The 16,627-nt window shown below is 56.3% G+C and overlaps 6 protein-coding genes across 6 annotated transcripts in view; 3 read left to right on the top strand and 3 right to left on the bottom strand.

The window, feature by feature from the left end:
• Positions 1–1,470: 1,470 nt before the first annotated feature.
• On the top strand, positions 1,471–4,448 carry GUITHDRAFT_110402 (hypothetical protein; the record flags this gene model as incomplete). The annotated part of the gene is made up of 7 exons (XM_005830522.1): positions 1,471–1,638; positions 1,690–2,466; positions 2,514–2,572; positions 2,623–2,716; positions 2,769–2,891; positions 2,950–4,173; positions 4,224–4,448. 7 exons carry the CDS (start codon positions 1,471–1,473, stop codon positions 4,446–4,448), a joined length of 2,670 nt encoding a protein of 889 aa, XP_005830579.1.
• Positions 4,449–4,656: 208 nt separating this feature from the next.
• On the bottom strand, positions 4,657–5,298 carry GUITHDRAFT_110401 (hypothetical protein; the record flags this gene model as incomplete). The annotated part of the gene is made up of 1 exon (XM_005830521.1): positions 4,657–5,298. The coding sequence occupies one exon, from the start codon at positions 5,296–5,298 to the stop codon at positions 4,657–4,659; it is 642 nt and encodes a 213-aa protein (XP_005830578.1).
• A 1,346-nt stretch (positions 5,299–6,644) lies between these two features.
• GUITHDRAFT_153213 (hypothetical protein) lies at positions 6,645–7,604 on the top strand. Its single transcript, XM_005830520.1, has 5 exons — positions 6,645–6,875; positions 6,929–7,031; positions 7,078–7,149; positions 7,200–7,264; positions 7,315–7,604. Exons 1-5 carry the CDS (start codon positions 6,676–6,678, stop codon positions 7,415–7,417), a joined length of 543 nt encoding a protein of 180 aa, XP_005830577.1. The 5' UTR covers positions 6,645–6,675; the 3' UTR covers positions 7,418–7,604.
• Positions 7,605–7,755: 151 nt separating this feature from the next.
• Positions 7,756–10,404, bottom strand: GUITHDRAFT_140359 (hypothetical protein; the record flags this gene model as incomplete). Its single annotated transcript, XM_005830519.1, has 1 exon — positions 7,756–10,404. One exon carries the CDS (start codon positions 10,402–10,404, stop codon positions 7,756–7,758), a length of 2,649 nt encoding a protein of 882 aa, XP_005830576.1.
• Positions 10,405–14,493: 4,089 nt separating this feature from the next.
• On the top strand, positions 14,494–15,639 carry GUITHDRAFT_163801 (hypothetical protein). The gene is made up of 7 exons (XM_005830518.1): positions 14,494–14,505; positions 14,554–14,898; positions 14,957–15,162; positions 15,255–15,297; positions 15,365–15,396; positions 15,445–15,478; positions 15,528–15,639. Exons 2-7 carry the CDS (start codon positions 14,563–14,565, stop codon positions 15,558–15,560), a joined length of 684 nt encoding a protein of 227 aa, XP_005830575.1. The 5' UTR covers positions 14,494–14,505; positions 14,554–14,562; the 3' UTR covers positions 15,561–15,639.
• GUITHDRAFT_140357 (hypothetical protein) overlaps positions 15,632–16,627 on the bottom strand; it is a gene marked incomplete at both ends in the record, with an annotated part of 5,618 nt that continues 4,622 nt past the window's right edge. The window contains 5 exons of the mRNA XM_005830517.1: positions 15,632–15,674; positions 15,854–15,923; positions 16,121–16,166; positions 16,210–16,262; positions 16,388–16,445. Of these exons, the coding sequence (XP_005830574.1) occupies positions 15,632–15,674; positions 15,854–15,923; positions 16,121–16,166; positions 16,210–16,262; positions 16,388–16,445 (270 nt within the window). The remainder of the gene's footprint in view (positions 15,675–15,853; positions 15,924–16,120; positions 16,167–16,209; positions 16,263–16,387; positions 16,446–16,627) is intronic.

The raw sequence follows: 16,627 nt of genomic DNA, 5'->3' as shown, positions 1-16,627 counted from the left end.
CGAGAGCGAGAGCGAGAGGGAGAGGGAGAGCGAGAGCGAGAGCGAGAGGGAGAGCGAGAGCGAGAGCGAGAGGGAGAGCGAGAGCGAGAGCGAGAGCGAGAGCGAGAGCGAGAGCGAGAGCGAGAGCGAGAGCGAGAGCGAGAGCGATAGGGAGAGCGAGAGCGAGAGCGAGAGCTAGAGCGAGAGCGAGAGCGAGAGCGAGAGCGAGAGCGAGAGCGAGAGGCCCTCGAGAGCGAGAGCGAGAGCGAGAGCGAGAGGGACAGCGAGAGGGAGAGGGAGAGGGACAGCGAGAGGGACTCGGACAGCGAGAGGGAGAGGGAGAGGGAGAGGGAGAGGCCCCGGCAGAGAAGGAGGAGAAGAAAGAGGGCGGGGTGGGAGGAGAAGGAGTCAGTGGAGGAATGACACAAGCCGCACCAACGTTTCTCTTTCTAAACAAATGTTTCAATGAGGACCTGGCACCCAAGAAGAGTTCAAATTCACCGTCACCGTCACCGTGAATTCGCCGGGAGCATGACTGTCATGAACGTAAGAGTTGGCATCAGTGCCTCCGAGGCTCAGGCGGGGTGACTCTTGTGACTCACTGTGCCACTCTCCGGCGCCGATGATCCGGCGGGCCGATCCGGCGGAGGCAGCCCCCGGAGGCAGCCCCGGCCGCCCGGCGGCCAGCCGAAGGCTGCCACGGAACTCGGAACTCCAAGTTCAGAAGGGCCTGTAGCCGTGGCAGGCTGAATCGTTAACCGTACGGTCGTCGGAACCCGCCGCGGCCGTTGCTCGGTCCGGCCGCCGCGCCGCCGGCTCGGAACGGCGTGGTAAGAGTCGGGCGGGGCAGTCCGGACCGTCCGACTCACTGTCACTGAGTCAGCGGCCTAGTACGCCGGGCCCGGCGCCCGCCGGGCGGCCGGGCCGCCGGCTCAGTCACGTGGCAGCACCATGGCTGTGGGCTCGTACTGATTTGTAACTTAACTTTGAGTAAACTGATGGCCCGCCGGGCCAGTCACGGCGAGTCACACAGAGTCGCGGCGCCCCGGGCCCCGGGGCGCGGCCCCGCGCCGCCGCGCTGCGGCCCGGCCGAAAGTGCCACCGGCTGTACTGGGAAATGCGGGCTGTATGAGACCTCGTGTCTCTTCGTCGTGATGCATACATCTTGCGACAAGTACTTGAAGGAGAGGCAGAGGAAGAGAAACATGAGCAGGAGGGAGGAAGGGAGGGAGGGAGGGAGGGAGAGGGGGGGAGGGACTCAGGAGAGTGAGGAAAGGGAGGATGAGAGCGACGTCCGTGTGGTAGGGAGCAAGTCAGATTAGTGCACGGCCTATGGAGAGAGCCTGACAAGACAGGAGAACGTTTTGCCAATGGATGTGATTGGCTAAGAGTTTCTTGTGAATGGAAGGATTCACGTAGCTTTGCCGTTATGATATGAACATGGCTTGGTCAAGAAGCTGTAAAATCAGTATCTGATACACCTTGCTGCAGATGACCATGCCATTGAGGAGCTCACTGTTGGTCATGTTGGCTTCGACATGCTGTTTGTTGTACATGGGGTATGGCAAAGTTCCTCGGATTGAACTCTTGTCGAGCTCGGCGGGAGATGCGATCTTGATGAAGCAGCTCGAGGAAGATGACAGGCTTCTGGCTGGGCTGGTAATGAACCCGAGCTGTCTTGACGTGCTTCCTGTAACTGGATGTTGGCAGGACTCCAGGTTCGATGCGGGTCACCAGGCCTCGGCAAGGAGGGCGCACTACATGATCTCTAAGTTTGGCAAGGTGCCTGCCAGCTGGTGTGCCCCTGATTCCCCGAAGTGCGAGGACATGGCAGGGAAGCGATTCCTTGGGCAAGGGCAGGAGGCTCTAGGGAACGGGCTGCTCAACCTAGCTGCCAAGGACCCAGACCTCTACGAGAAGGCAATGAAGAGGAACGGCGGAAGTTTCGATAGAGCCAGGAGGATGGCTCAGTCTGAAGGATCCGGCGAGAAGGAGAGCAAACTGGTGAAAGATCCTCCTCAGATCAGTGGGCTGGATAGGCTGAAAGATGCTTTCCCGGACCTCTACACCAAGGCCATCGCAAGGAATGGAGGGAGGATGGTTAAGGTGGACCACTCCAAGGCTGGAGCAGAGAACCTTGATAAGGGTCGACGAGTGGCACCGGAGCAGAAAGCTCGGCTTTCGTCTCTTGCGCAAGTGCAGCAAGACCCTCTCCTTGGCTCCCTAGAGAACGAACTGCAGCAGCAAGAAGCTCTCACCAAGGAGGCAGAGGAACAGAAGAAATCTGCTCAAGCCGAGATGAAGCAAGTGAGATCGAACGAGGCGCTCATGATTGAGCAGGCTGCTCTCAGCAGGGAGCAACAGGCGCTGAAGGATGCCAAGACCTTTCTGGCTGGTTCTAAGAAGGACCGCATGGATAGTGAGAAGAAACGAGACACCCTGAAGAAAGCTGCCGAGATTCGCCGTAAAGTGGAGAAACTCAAGGAGGTAAACTTGACATCTGTTAGTGAGAATCAGCTCATTGTAGCGAACAGCAAAGAAAGAAGGATGTTGCAGAGTCGAAGAAGATAATTGAAGCAAGAGACATGGCCAAGTGAGTGTTAGCTTGCTACCCCATCCTTCTTGGTGATCGATTTGATCAAGGAGTTCGTTGGAATCTTCGCTCAAGTCAATGACGATCCACAAGGCTATTGCAAACCTCCTTGCTGATTCTTCGTTTGACTCACAGGCCCTTCACGTGAGGCTGCTCCTCTTGTGCTAGCTGCCCATTCCTCACAATAACGTCCCAGGTCGCCCATTCCCTGCAGAAGATGGAAGATGAGAAATCGGAGCTGGAGAAGGAGGCTGCCCGCAATAAGCAGTTGACCGAGAAGTATCTGCATGAGGCATCGAGGTTGAAGACGCACAAGGAGGTGAATCGATCTCTAGCTTTCCTCCGTCTTCCTAAAGTTCTCATTCTTGACGATCCAGGTTGCTCCTGCTCAACTCTCGAAGCATTCATCGAACCACAATACCAACAACGCAAAGCAGAACCTCGACAGCATCTTAGAGCAGGAGAAGTTGCAAGTGAAGCGAGCGGCTTCGAGGGTGCGGAAGTCTCACAGGAGGATGTTGAAAGCGAAACGTTTCCAAGAACAGCAGGCGAAGAAAGTCATGCAGTCAGAAGCAGTGAAGGTCAAAGCTCATTCCTTGATTGTTCGCCCTCCCTTCGACCGCGCAGTCGCTGCCGCTAAGACATCGGGCGGGGAAGTGAGGCAGCCGGCCATAGCGCATCAAGTGAAACGGCCAACCGTTCATCACGAGCAGAAGCAGATCGCAAAGGCTCAACCTCCTCACCATCCAACTCCTCGAGCCAACTCAGCTGCTGATTTGCGTTCGGCTCTGACAGGATTCGAGAGGCAGATGAAGTCGGCGATCGCATCCGAGGTGGACAAGACAGTGGAGCCCCTTAAGCACGAGATCGAGCAGATGAAAACTTCCCTGGAAGTCCAACGAGGGGAGTCAGAGGGATACAAATCTGCTCTGTCAGCCGTACTCAAGGACACTGTTGGTGCCATTGTAAAGAAGGCCCTCCCCGCCAACGTTCAGTCAAAGGCAGCCTCCTCCTCCTCCTCCTCCTCATCGTCGGCCTCGCAGCCTGTCTTGTCCGATAGTCCTCCTATGCCCCAGCGCCAGGAAAGGTTCGCTAGAGATGATCTTGTCAGGTATGAGGATGCAGCATCGCACGACAAGGAGACGAGCGGGATCACATATCACGATCACTTTGCTCATCTTGACCCGGCGTCGGAGGAGAACATGCGGACCATGTATGGGAGCGAGTGGAAGTATACCAACCCCGACGTGCCATACCGATACGGGAGGAGGCAGGAGGACGCTAGCGGGCAGCTGACGTCTGTCCCTGCGTCTGCCATGGCAAGCGGAGAAGCCCCGAAGGACTTCATAGGGACAGTAGACGAGAGCGAGTTCTCCAAGGCGAACCGAGGCAAGCTCGGGGACCACCTGGTGGGAGGAGATGACAAGATGGTGCCGAGGCTCTTCTCCAACAAGGAGCTGCAGAGATCGACGTACACGGGATCGGTGGAGCACAACGTGAAGATGGAGAAGCAGGACGACGATCACGGGCTGATAGGGGACAGATTCTGGGCGTTGCCGGCAGGGGAGGACAACCGACACCTCATGTACGGCAAGCTTGAGGTAGGAGACAGCTCTCTCTCTGCTTTCTCTCAATTGACGATTTCTCACAGGATTACTCGGGAGACAAGAGGCTGGGCTTCGGCGATCAGCTCGTTCCCCTCCATGAGGCGATCAAGGAGCAGTGGGGGGCTGGTCACTGGCAGGGGATGCACACGCAGCACCTTGCTGACTTCCTCGTCAGCGTCAACCCGACGGGAGACCCGAAGGCCTTCGGGACGCATCCGTTCAAAGTTCGATCGGTGGAGGAGGGAGGAGACGGGAAGACGCAAGACTGAGAGGCATGAGGGTGAAACGCAGAGGCTGAGGTGACGCTCGCAACGGTCGAGACGCTTGTACAGTGAAAACACGCCGGGGAGACAAGCGGGGAACGTGCGCCCGAAGTTTCCGAGGGAGGAGGGAGGCGGGCGGTAACAGTGAACTTGTTTATTACATGCAGACAACGAGAGCTGCTTACAGGCACATGCAAAGTCTCCCCCGTCAATCTCACAGGAGAGGAATCTTGTGGCTCTGAACTTCCTTCTTGCCATGGTCCTTGATAAAGACTTCCAGCAGCCCATTCTCGTAGTGCGCCTTGAGGCTTTCTCTGGTGGTGCCGGCGGGGAGCTTGATCTTACGGTCGAACTTCTTGTAGTGGGACCTGAGCGGGAGCTCGGCCGGCCTAGTGGAGTTCTCTTTGGTCTTGCTCTGACCCGAGATGACCAGGACCGGTCCTCCCAGCGACACGTCGTTCTCCACCAGGTCGACATTCACCTCCTCCTTGCTCAGCCCGGGCGTGGCCACAGTGAGGATGTGCCCATCCTCGGTCTCCTGCAAGTCAAACCTTGGGCGGAGTCGAAGTCTGTCCGATGACTTCACGGTGGCAACTTCAGTCGCATTTTCAGTCTCAGCGACCTCGGTCCCCACCATGTCGTCAGCATACTCGAGGAACGATCGGAGCATGCTGTCAGTCTCACTCTCGAGCTGGTCGAAAGTCTTCATGATGTTTCGTGGGTTTGGAAACGACCGAGTGTTCAGGTCGAAGAAGTGAGCGGGGCTCATGGTGATTCCCCAGCTGGTCGCGAACGATGGGAGGAGGCAAGCAAAGAGCACGAGGCTTAGCAACGTAGTCCTGGAGCTGTACATCATCATGGATGCGGGTGTGTGGAGAGGAGAGGCAGGCAACGAAGGAGGACAAGTGCTTCAGACGAAAGCTAGAGCGAGGAACGAGGGGCGAGGCGAGCGAGGGACGCGAGTGAAAGTATGGATCTACGGATCGGAACGGGAAGCTTTTTATCTACAGGGAGTTCGGATCCAGTACCGGTCCTGTTCACTGCAAAATCAGAGGCTAGGTTATGGTACAATTAAGTGGGTGGGGTACTGTGATAAAGAGTAGCGGATGGTCAATGAACCGGTACTTACAACCATGTCATTGCAGTCCGACATAGGGTGATAAGGAGAGGGTGCATTTCAACTATGGGGTGGGGTGGGTATGCGACATGGTCCCATTCGACTTCGAGAACTTTCGGCTCTAAATTTAGATAAAAACAGTACTGTGATTTTTTGTTTTGTACAAGTTTTTCTAGAATGTTAATTGGGTCTGGTACAGATTTCATGGAAATACAATAGTCAAAGGAATATACATAATTATATACAAGGTAGCAAGATATCGGATTTTCAATATATATTTTTTAAATATTACCAGTACAGCACATCGATCCTTCTGATATCAAACTAAATAGTTTTAATTTTGGTTAACTAAAATGTTTTTGAAAAATTGAAACTTCTTCAAGCTAATAAATCTTCATCAAAACATCATGAGCTAATCATTTTGTTTTGTTCTCTAAAACCTGAGGTTTGTACTGTATGAATCTTCGGGGGCCAACGGAACATACCAGATCTTGAATAGTTATTTTTAAAAGTATAAACTTTATACAAATGTAAAACAAATATATAGCATTATCACTACCACTGAACCGAAGATGGGTACAATATTTCACAACTACAAGCTTATTAGGTGTGATGCAGCGACGGGCATGGCTCTGCCCTTTTGCTGCAGTTGCCGCCCTTGTGTGATGCCCATGACAAGAAGCGACAGAGAGACGAGTAGCATAGAGAGAGATGACAGTCGTCACAACATCTTCATGTACCCCTGCTCGCTCTTTGCCTCTGTTTATGTAGTGTCCCCTGAAGTTTTGACTGCTTTTCCCCTGGTTTGCGGTTTTGTGACGAGCTTTGGCCTTGCTGCATATCAGATAGCAAGAGAAGAAAACCTTTCTTCTCTGCGCAATATTTTTGTATTGTAATCATGCGGTGTGTAACCTGAAATATTGGTGCATCTCTTCTTTCACGTCTATGTGGTATGAAGTACATTGGATTGCAGCGGGGAAGCACAATAGCCCCCCTTGTTTTGAACAGTTTTCGTCTTTCAGCAATGCCTCTCTAGCAACAGTCTTACTCCCCATGATTCTGATGAGCCCTGACATCATTCTTGTAGCAGCTACTGCTGGAACATTAGTTCAGCCGATGGTCCAAGTCAGATGTAGCGTTCATCTCCTGCTTATGTTGGCTGCCATTCCGAGTTCATTGTGCTTCTCTCCTGCACCGCAGCATCAAGTTTCCTTGAGGTCCAACGTGGCGCGAGCAACCTGCACTGGACACCCCGCCGCCGGTCTCGTTCTCGTTCCTGGCCATCGTCGCTCAAGTGTATCCCTTGCTGCGAACAGGTGAGGACGTCCCTTCCTGCTGACAGTCAGCATGAAGCTGAGCGCCGCATTAGGGTGCCGGCATTTGGTGATGTGCATCCCGGGCATCACGAGCTGGAGGAGAGCCTATCGTCCGACGCCACTAGCAAGAAGAACTGGGAGTTCCTCGCGCTACAGGCACGCCCTTGTCGGCTGATTCCACGAATTTTGACTGGAGTTTCAGTGGGCGTTGAGGGATGACATCTACCCCAAGGATTTCTTGGGGAGCTTCCAGCAGGAGGATCACTTCGCCGAAGTGAGTGACTTGAGTTGCATGCTTGCTCATGTGAGTGGAAATTGTGACAGGAAAGGGAGATATGGCGTGAGTCGTTCCAACAAGACCCGTCGTTTTGGACCAACTTGCATTCCTGGTTTGTCTTGCTTTTGTAAGGGGAGTACGAGAGTTGATAGAGAATCTCAGCGTCGGAAGCGGCTGCCATGGAGAGGGTCAACAGGCGCTCTGGGATGCGTTTGCTGAGGAGCGAACTCTTTTCGAGATGCAGAATGAGCTGAGCATGCAGTAAGGAGGAAGGAAAGATGTACAGAGCTGCTGTCGGTGTGTATACTCGTCGAAGGTGCAAGCAAGACGGCAAGCAAATTGTAAAGAGGAAGAGGAAATGGAGAATACCCTGTGTGATGAGACGTGTTGAGAACGGTTAAAAGTATCGATGGAGAAGTGGCGGATTTACTAGAATTAGACCTGATGCTATACAGCTCATCGCAAGAAATAATAATGAGTGCTATGCCCGGTCCTTCACGGAATCTTTTGAGACCGGGTAGGCATGAAGCCAAGGAGAGAGAGGAGTGAAAGAATAACACGCCGAGTTGCTTGTGATACGTCAGTCACTGTAATCGTCGGCCCTCAGTGTCTGTCGGGTACCTCGTACTTGTGCTCATCCCACGCAAGGATCGCCTTGTCCTGCAGGAGCCTCGCCGCATGCAGATCCTTTAGCTCCACTCGTACCCTGTGAAGCCCCGGCGAGAGCCTCCCGACTGACACCGACATCCCGTGAGGGTCGTCAACAAGAGTGTCGGGCAGCAAGAGGAAGAAGCTCCCGTCCTCCTCAGCCTCGCCCTTGTCGGTGTGTCTGTATGCCCGCACCGACACCTGGTATCCAGTCGCTCTCGAAAGCCCGAAGATGTCAAGATGGATGAGGTGCTCGTTGCCCACGAGCTCCAACGTCGTGCTCTGGACGAGGTGGATGCTGCTGCTGTCGCACTTGTCGTCCTTAAACGCTCTGATGAGGCAGGAGCGGATTGGCACATGGGGCTGCACGTCTGTGTAGTAGTCTGACACGAGGCTTTGCAGCAGCTCCCGGCCGTGTGTGTCTGGGGGTCCCCAGCTGGTGTCAACCCCCTGCTGGGGATGCACAACGATGTCGAGCTTGTCAAACACAAAGTGCTCAACGCCGGTGATCCCCGACGACCCATGGACGAGGAAGCTCTTGGGGAGAACCGTGAAGGTGTACCCCAGGTTGCAAGCCTCCAACCCGAAGGAAACCTTGTCCCATCCCCAATGCACAAAGCGATCGTCGTACAGCCCGACCCCGTGGCTCCCCCGCCAGGCGGTCCGGTTGACCACCACGTAGGGCTCGTAGCCAAGGATGTACTTGACCTGGTACGTCTCCTCTGCCTCCATCCACCTGTCGTACTCAGTACCCGCATGGAACACACCAGATTCGTGCCATCTGCCAGCCGTTGACCACATGCCCCCCACAAGTCCGGGGATCCACACCTGACGCCTCTGGAAGTTGAGCCGCAAAGCGTCCATGGAGATCGAGACGGGCTCGACGCGCATCCGCTGCTGCTCTAGGGAGATGCCGGCTTCCATGGGCCAGGCCTCGGAGGACTTGAAGGAGGGGATCACCAGCAGCTCCGTCGGCCCAACCTTTCCGTCCTGGTAGGCCTGCCGTATGTTGGACGCCAGCCAATCCGACGCGAGCATGTCTACGTCCGCGTACAGGACCAAGTCCGTGCGAGCTATCGCACATGAGATCTTTCTGAGCATGTTGATCGGAAACACCAAGGGAATACCAGGTTTGTCCTTGTCAGGGCAAGACGTCAGGAGAGCAGCTTCTAGCGTCTTGTTTCTCTCAGTGAACCATGGCCCTAGTGTCTGCTGCACTATCTTCTTGATCTGCTCCTGCTCTGACACGCTCCGGGCGTAGAAGGCGACCGCCACGTGCTCATTCCACTGCGCCGCAGAATTGATGAGCGCAACAGCTCTGTCAAGGGTGGCGACGGTTGACAATGTCAAGCCCAGCTCATCTTCGGGCAGCCTCCTGGTCACCCTGACTGACATGGAGAAAGGAGATCGCTGGTACGGCACCTGACCCTGGAAGAGAGGTTGCCCGGAGGTCCACAGGTATGAGACCATGCAGGGCTGCAGGGCTTCAACTTTGCGCGATAGTTGCGCAAGCAACGTATCCTCACTCTCGCGCTCTGCAAAGAAGTCGTACAAGACCGAAACCATCACCACTTGCTCGGACCATGCGGACGAGACATCGAACTCCACCTCTCTCCCCGAGCCTGTCGAGCCATCGGCAACAAAGACAACCGCCTTGTGGAAGAGGACAACCTGCGTCTCTTTGTGCCTGAAGGACACGTGGATCCTGTACCTGCCACCAGCCACCAGGCCTCCTGCTCTGATCCAAACCTTGAATGGAGCCCCCGCCACGAGATGCTCAGGACTGAGGCTCGTCATCAGGTTGCACAGCACTTCCTCCGGATGAGGCTGGAAGCGAGTCTCTGCACTGGCGGGACGGGGGGAGGAAGCAGCTTCGGGGCTCCTGCTGTCTGCTGGTTGCCGCAGCGAGCGCGAGAAATCGTCCTCAAGCACGCAGATCCTGTCGCACCTCGATACCTTGAGGAACTTACGGACTGTGAGGATGGGAGTGAGGGAGCTGTTGACTTGGCTCTCGAGCTCCGAGACCGTCGCCAATATCAGATACTCGCTTCCTCCCGGAGCTGAGACTCGCACGTCCTGCGCATGCTCGGAGCTGTTGATGCGCAGTACCAGCATCTCCCTGGACTGCGCCAGCGAGTTCACCTCGGTGACAAGGAGGACAAGCAGGAGGTTGTTCCCAGTCATCCCCCGCAGGCGGATGGAGATGGACATCTCGCTCTCCTGCACGGTCGCATGCTCCATAAGCATCTCCGGCTCAGACGCATTCACGACCTGCACACTGTGATCCCCGATGGCAACAACCTCCACCTCGTCGCCTCCCATCCGGTGCAGGACGACCATGAAGACATACGTGCCAGGGCTCGCGTCCTCGTAGACGAATGCAAGGCATCCTGAGCCGTGAGATAACGCATGCTCATCAACCAGGTACTCCTTCACTGCGAGCACCTCCATCCCTTGACGCAACTGCACTTGCACCACCCACGGCACGAGAGCAGGGAGAGATGACAAGTCTACGTCTAAGGAGAGCTGCTGCACTGCTGGAGAGCTCACATCCATGAGCTGCCAGCGCATAGACCAGCCTCTCTCGCCGGACACTGGGGCCATTGACAGCGATGCAGACTTGCTGCAGGGGCACAGAGAGGCTGGGATCGGCGAAGAGCACAGGCGGGGTCCATTGAGAAAAGGGGAGGCATTGCACCGTAGACAAGAGGAGTTCTGAGATGAAGATTCTGAATTGGGAGAGGAGGAGGAGGAGGAGGAGGAGGAGGAGGAGGAGGAGGAGGAGGAGGAGGAGGAGGAGGTTGCATGCATCATCACCATCATCACCATCATCAGCTGCTGCTTCATCCTTTTCGCCATCTTCGGCGATTGGACGGACCAGCCCAATCGCCAGCTAGCCAGCAATGATCAGACTGACCCCTTCAAGTGGCTGTATTAAACGGGGTGGTGGAGATTCTGAAAAGATCTCTTTTCATCTCTCAAATAACCCCCAGCTACATGTCCCCCGGAGTTCCGAGGATACCCCCACCTCCCCCATACCAGTAGTTGACACCCCCCCCTTTGCGACCCAAGCACGTCACGTGCAGCTGCTAAAATCCCCCGCCCCCCCCCCAGGGTACTAATTACCCCTGTCAACTGCCCGGCTAGCACCGAGTCCTATCAGTGCGCTAGGAACCCCAGTGGGGATGTCCGTGTGTTCAAACTATTACTAGAAAGTTGTTATAGTAACTAATATTTGAAGGGGGTTGCTTAATTTTAATTTTATAATCACAGACCAATTATTATTATTATGATTATTACCGATTTACCCCCATCAGTGCCGCTCATTATGACGTGACTAAAAAAACGTCACACATGAAAGCCTTTTAGGCTTTTCAAGTTATTACTCAAAGTCCGACGGTCAGACCGGCCGCCGTGACCAGTAAGTCTTCCGGCCGGGCCTGACTCTGCCAGGCTGAGAGTCTGCCGGGCAGTCCACCGGGTGACCGACACGGTTTTCACTCCGGCTCCGAGTCCGAGCTCAGCCTGACTGACGCCCACCGTGGGCCAGCCTCTCCCGGCGGCCGGGCAGGCCGGGCCAGCCTGGCAGGTCACGGCTCCGCGGGGCCGGCGTGCTACCGGCGAGTCCGTGCTACCGTACCAGGCTGAGTCATACTGCATGCCGTGAGTCAACCGGGCCCCGGCGGGCCGGGCCCGTGACTCAGTGACGCCGCGCCGGCCCGCCCGGCCCGGCGGCAAACCGTGACTCCGGGCTGGCGGCAGGCCCGGCCGCACAGTGAGGCACTCCGGCTGACTCGGACAACCGTTGGCAACGTACGCCGGTACTGTCAGTGAGCCTCGGAGTGCCGCTATGGCCCGGGTGGGGCGGGCGCACTGCACTGCAGGGCCGCCGCCGCGGGGCCGCCGTGACTCTGCCGGGCCGCGGCCGCACTTGTACGGCCGGGCCGCCGCCGGCCGCCCCGGGGGGCCCGGGGGCCGCACCATCATCCAATCTCAGTCGTTACCAAAACCCCTCACTGGCAACGGTTGACCCGGCCGGGCCCGCCCCGGGCAGGCTGGTCCGAGCCGCTGAGCGGCCCGGACTGGCGGCCGCCGGCCCGGTGACCCGGCGGGCGCCGCGCCCGGGCCGCGGGCGGGGCCACCGTGACTCTGTTACCGTACAGTACTTTGAAGAACTGAGTTAAAAATCCGATCAGTACGAGGACGGACAATCAGGCGGCCCTGAGAGTCGTAGGCTTGACCCTGACACTGTCGCACTGGCCAAACGGCGAGAAGAGAAAAGACAGCGAGAACCAAACCCAATCCTGCCAACTGGCACCCGGTGTGTCACGGCGGCCCGGGCCACCGTCACGGGCCGTGCCGCCCGGCCCGGCCCGGGCCGGGCCTGGGCCAGTCCCGGGCTCGGCCTGCCCCCCTGTCTTGGAGACACCCGTTATATTCCGTTACTTAATGAAGAGACACGTCGTGATGGCAAGGCTGTGCGGGAACAAGAGAGAAAGAAGGGACAGGAGGAGAGGAGGGGGAGGGAAGATGGAGAAGAGAGAGATGCGTAGATCAGGAGGAATGATACAATGGATCATGGAGAGGAGCGAGAAAGGAAGAAAGAAGAGAGAAAGGGGAGAGGGCAGGTGGTTGGACAGAGACAGAGACAGATTGGGGTGTCGAGGGGGGGGGAGGGGGGAGGTCGCGGGGGAGCAAGAGAAGCGAGGAGAAAAAGAGAAAGGGAAGGAATGGGGAGAGGAATGCGAGTGTGAGGATATAGGTAAAAAAGAAGGAGGCGAGGACATAGGTAGAAGAGCGAGATAAACCGTTGTGTAGGTGTAGTGCGCACTAAGATCTTTGCATTCCATTCGCGAAAAACACTTAGCAAGTCACACTGCTAGATGAGTGCCATGACCATGTTCGCGTCAAATGTCTAATGGGGAGCGATTGTAATCTGACGAGCTTCAAGTTGTGGGAAGTCATGCTGCCCTGATTGAGTGGACGGGAAGAGATGGTCGTGAAGATGGCAAAGGTGAGATGGCACCGGATGACATGCTAGTGTCTGAGCTGAACTCAAAGGCTCCATTGGCTTTCTTCCTACTGGCTTGCATTGCAGTCGTGGCCCTCCTGCAATGGGAGGGTGCACGACCGTCAAGCAACAGCGGCACGTTTCTGGTTCGTGCTGGTTTCCTCCAGCTCCTCAATGAGCTCACTGCTGGGTCTACAGTTGAGCAAGTCAGCTGAGAACTTCAAGAGCAAGACGGGGAAGGCGAAGAACAAGGATGATGTGCGGGTATACTGCTAGACAATTCCTCTACTACTCTTTGACCTGCATGGTTATAGATACCATCGGCTCGTGGGGATGCGACTGTGGGTCAGGTTTGTGCATGCACTTGCGCCTGCGCCTTCCAGAGCTTATTCAAGTGCTCCAGCTCGATGAAGCAGACAACATCTTGCATGACGCCAGGCAGAAGTATGAGGCGTTGAAGAAGGTGAAGCTGGTTGGTTGATGCAACAGTTGATGAAGACACGCAGGTCACCAAGCTTCATGCGCAACATCAGAAAGCGGTCAAGTCATCGACTGCTGTAACAATCTTCTCAGCCTTCACTTGCTCTCTTCGCTGATTCTCTCACAGCATGGTAAAGGAGCCTCGGACAACGGAGACGCAGCTGCGCCTGACACCTCGCTGCTTACAAGGATGCCAGTGGCTAACTCAGCCAAGGGTGAACCAAGATGCACTCACTCGTCCCCTCTGAGCGTGACCGGCAGGGATCATCGCTGCATCCAACTACCTCAAGTCACTCAAAGGGTGAGCTCACGTTGCTCCGTCTCCGTGTTGCATTGCCATCTAGTTCGTGACGCGAGTTCAGCTCCAAGAAGACAAACCGCGCACAGACGCTCGAGAGTGAGATCAAGAATCACAAGCTCACGACAAGAGGCCTTGTGGCAGCGGTACAGGAGATGGAGTCATACCAGGTTGGTCGAGACAGAGCCTTCTTATCTTGAGCTCACCTTTGCTTTTTCTGCAGGCGAAGCAGTTGAAGAAGGGTCTGCAAGATCAAACCGATGACTTGATAGTTGCGAAGATCAAGCAGGTCTGAATGCAGAGGCGCCATGGGTTGACTGCTCTGACTATCGCCCTAGCTCATGCACAAGAACAAAGGCACTACGGACAACTACGTGCTTCAGAATGCTTTGACGGTGGCTCTACCTGCCTTGTTATTGTGAAAGTCTGACAAGCTCACAGCCTCAGGAACGACGAAGTCTTCGTGAGCGTCATCAGCATGGGTAATCATCCTTTCCAAGCTCGTTCACGCCTTCTAATATATCCTTCCCCTTGCTCGTCTCCACTCCTTCTTCCATGTTGCTCTTCTTCTACTCTGTCTTGACCGTGGTCCAGTCCATCCCAATCTTCAACGGCTGTTAGGACGAGAGGCAGGATTCAGGTGGTCTTTGCCCGGTCCCAACTAGTGAGCTGACGCGAAGGCACAGCACCGCAACCCGGGCATCATCCATGCTACAGGAGGGTCGAAGGGGGGGAACCCGGAGGGCATGCTCTCCAGCTACGACCGGTGAGTGGCTGCCAACCCTCCTTCGAGTGCTCACGAGTCCTTAGGGAACTGCTTGCCAAGGGCCCGGACGCTCTTGACTCAGCTGGGAACGGGCCGGCGAGGACCCCGCAGCTTGCTCAAGTCGTTTCACCCTACCCGGCATACCCGGCGGTTCGCACTTTCTCTCAGCTCCCCCTCCTGCTCACTCTTGTGCTCCAGCAGCAGCCCATGGCTCCTCCACCCTACCAGCAGGCGTTCGCCTACTCGGCAGCTGGCCAGTACCCTGAGGCTCCTGCTCCCTACCCTTACGCTCCGAGCTACCCAGCCCCAGCTTCGGCCACCTACCCGTCCCCTGCTGGTTATCAGTACCCCCCAAGATACCCCGCGTTGACGGCAGCAGCTCCAACGGCCTACTATCCTTATGCCCAGCCCCAGGCGGCCTACTCCTACCCCCAGCAGCCCTACTCCTACCCCCAGCAGCAGCCCTACTCCTACCCCCAGCAGGCTTACTCCTACCCCCAGCCGTACGCACCCCCGACATACCCCAGCAGTACTGCTGCTCAGGTGAGGCCGGCATCGCCCGTGAACGTGGCTATGGTAAGGAAGTGAGTGAGATGAACAGCAGGGAGTGACGGAGACGCGGGCGAGCTCCATCCCGAGCAGCGTAGGAGGAGGAGGAGGAGGAGATAGTCTATGGAAGATCTTCTCTTCGGGTTCCCCGTCCCCCGCGCAGGTCCCCGGTGGCTTAGGACAGGAGACAGACCTCTCACAGACGGACTCCTCCTCTTCCACCGGCATCTCGCCTGGAGCAGTAGCAAACCTTGGAAGGTATGGGGAATGAGGTCGGGGACGGAGCGAATGGGATGGGGAGGGATTTGAAAGGAGGGCGGTTGATTGTCAGGCTGACTTGTCTTGTGTAGCTCAAGCTCTTCCAAACGTCTTTCTCCCGCGAAGAGAGCTCAGGTAAGGAGGAGGAAGGGGAGTGGGGTGGCGGAGAGGCGCTGGTTGCCAAGGCTGAGGACGTGTACAGATTGCAGCTCAGATGCAAGCTTTGCGTGAAAGGTGAGGAGGAAGCAGCAGGAAGACGGTCATTCTGACATCGTGTGACAGTATTCTCTCCGACTTCTCAGCAACGGAGCAGATTGTACGTTGAAGAGGAGGGAGAGGAGGAGATCTGACGTTGAGGGACGCAGGGAAAGAAAGCATGCGAGCCCATCTGCAAGTAACGACCTCCTCTGGCCGCCTCCTCTCGTTTTGTTTTTCTATTGTACATGGAGAGGAAGAAAAAGAATATCAACTACAAGTCTACCTGGTGCTCCTCCAGCACGCTCAACGCTGCCCTGCAGTGTGCGCAGATTCATTCCCCCTCCTCCTCCTCCTCCCTCCTCTCCATCCTCTCCATCCTCCAACCATTGCCAACCCCTTCCCGTCACCACCTCCCTCCCCTCCCTTCCTTTCCCCTGCTCTCTCCTCTCTCTTCATCTTCCCTCCTTCTTCTCATCTCCTCTCCTCCTCTCACCTCGCATTCTTCACCAGCATCAGGTTTTCCCTGTGCCTCTCCATCACTCGCGTCAGAGCCTCCGGCGCTCCTGCAGCTTATGAGAATTCCTGGAGCTCTCTCCTTCCAGCACGACCCTCCTCCCTTACACCTGCCTCCTAAACTCTTCTATCCACTAATCTCAACCCCGCTCCCCTCTCCTCCTCCTCCTCCTCCTCATCCTCATCATCATCATCCTCATCCTCATCACCTTCCTTTCCCTCCCCTCCCTCCTCCTCCTTGTCAGACCTGCCAAGCGGATGGCTCCAGCAGTGCCTGGGTCTTCGATCCTTGCCTGTGCGCCTAGTCAGAGCTCAACATTCGCCCTTCGTCCCTACCATCCTCAGCGCATGCACGACCCGTCGAAGGACTGGCTGAACGTCTCCTTGAGCTGCGCAAGCAGATGAGGAATGAGTGGGAGCGAGAGGAGGGGAGGAGCGAGAGCTGGAGCAAAGGAGGAACAAGAGCAGGAAGGAGAGCAGGGGGTGCGGGAGCAGAGGAGGGAGTATCCATCACCTTCACTGAAATGTTTCAGCGCCATGACGATAAGGAGAGGAGCCCCGCTGTTGGTGACCTAGTAGACAAGGAGAAGTGAGGGAGAGACTGGGGGGGAGAGACCAAGACGAGGAGGTGAGGGGGAGGTGATGGGGAGAGGTGCAGGAAAGGGGGGAGGGTTGGAAGGCCTCACGTTCGCACGAACTTTCTCGTCGTTGGATCGAGCAGCAGCGGAGAACATGAAGCAAGCTGCAGCAGCAA

The sequence above is a fragment of the Guillardia theta genome (genome assembly GCF_000315625.1).
Source record: "Guillardia theta CCMP2712 unplaced genomic scaffold GUITHscaffold_45, whole genome shotgun sequence".
Classification (NCBI taxonomy): Eukaryota; class Cryptophyceae; order Pyrenomonadales; family Geminigeraceae; genus Guillardia; species Guillardia theta.
This window is presented reverse-complemented; position numbering and strand designations above follow the sequence as displayed.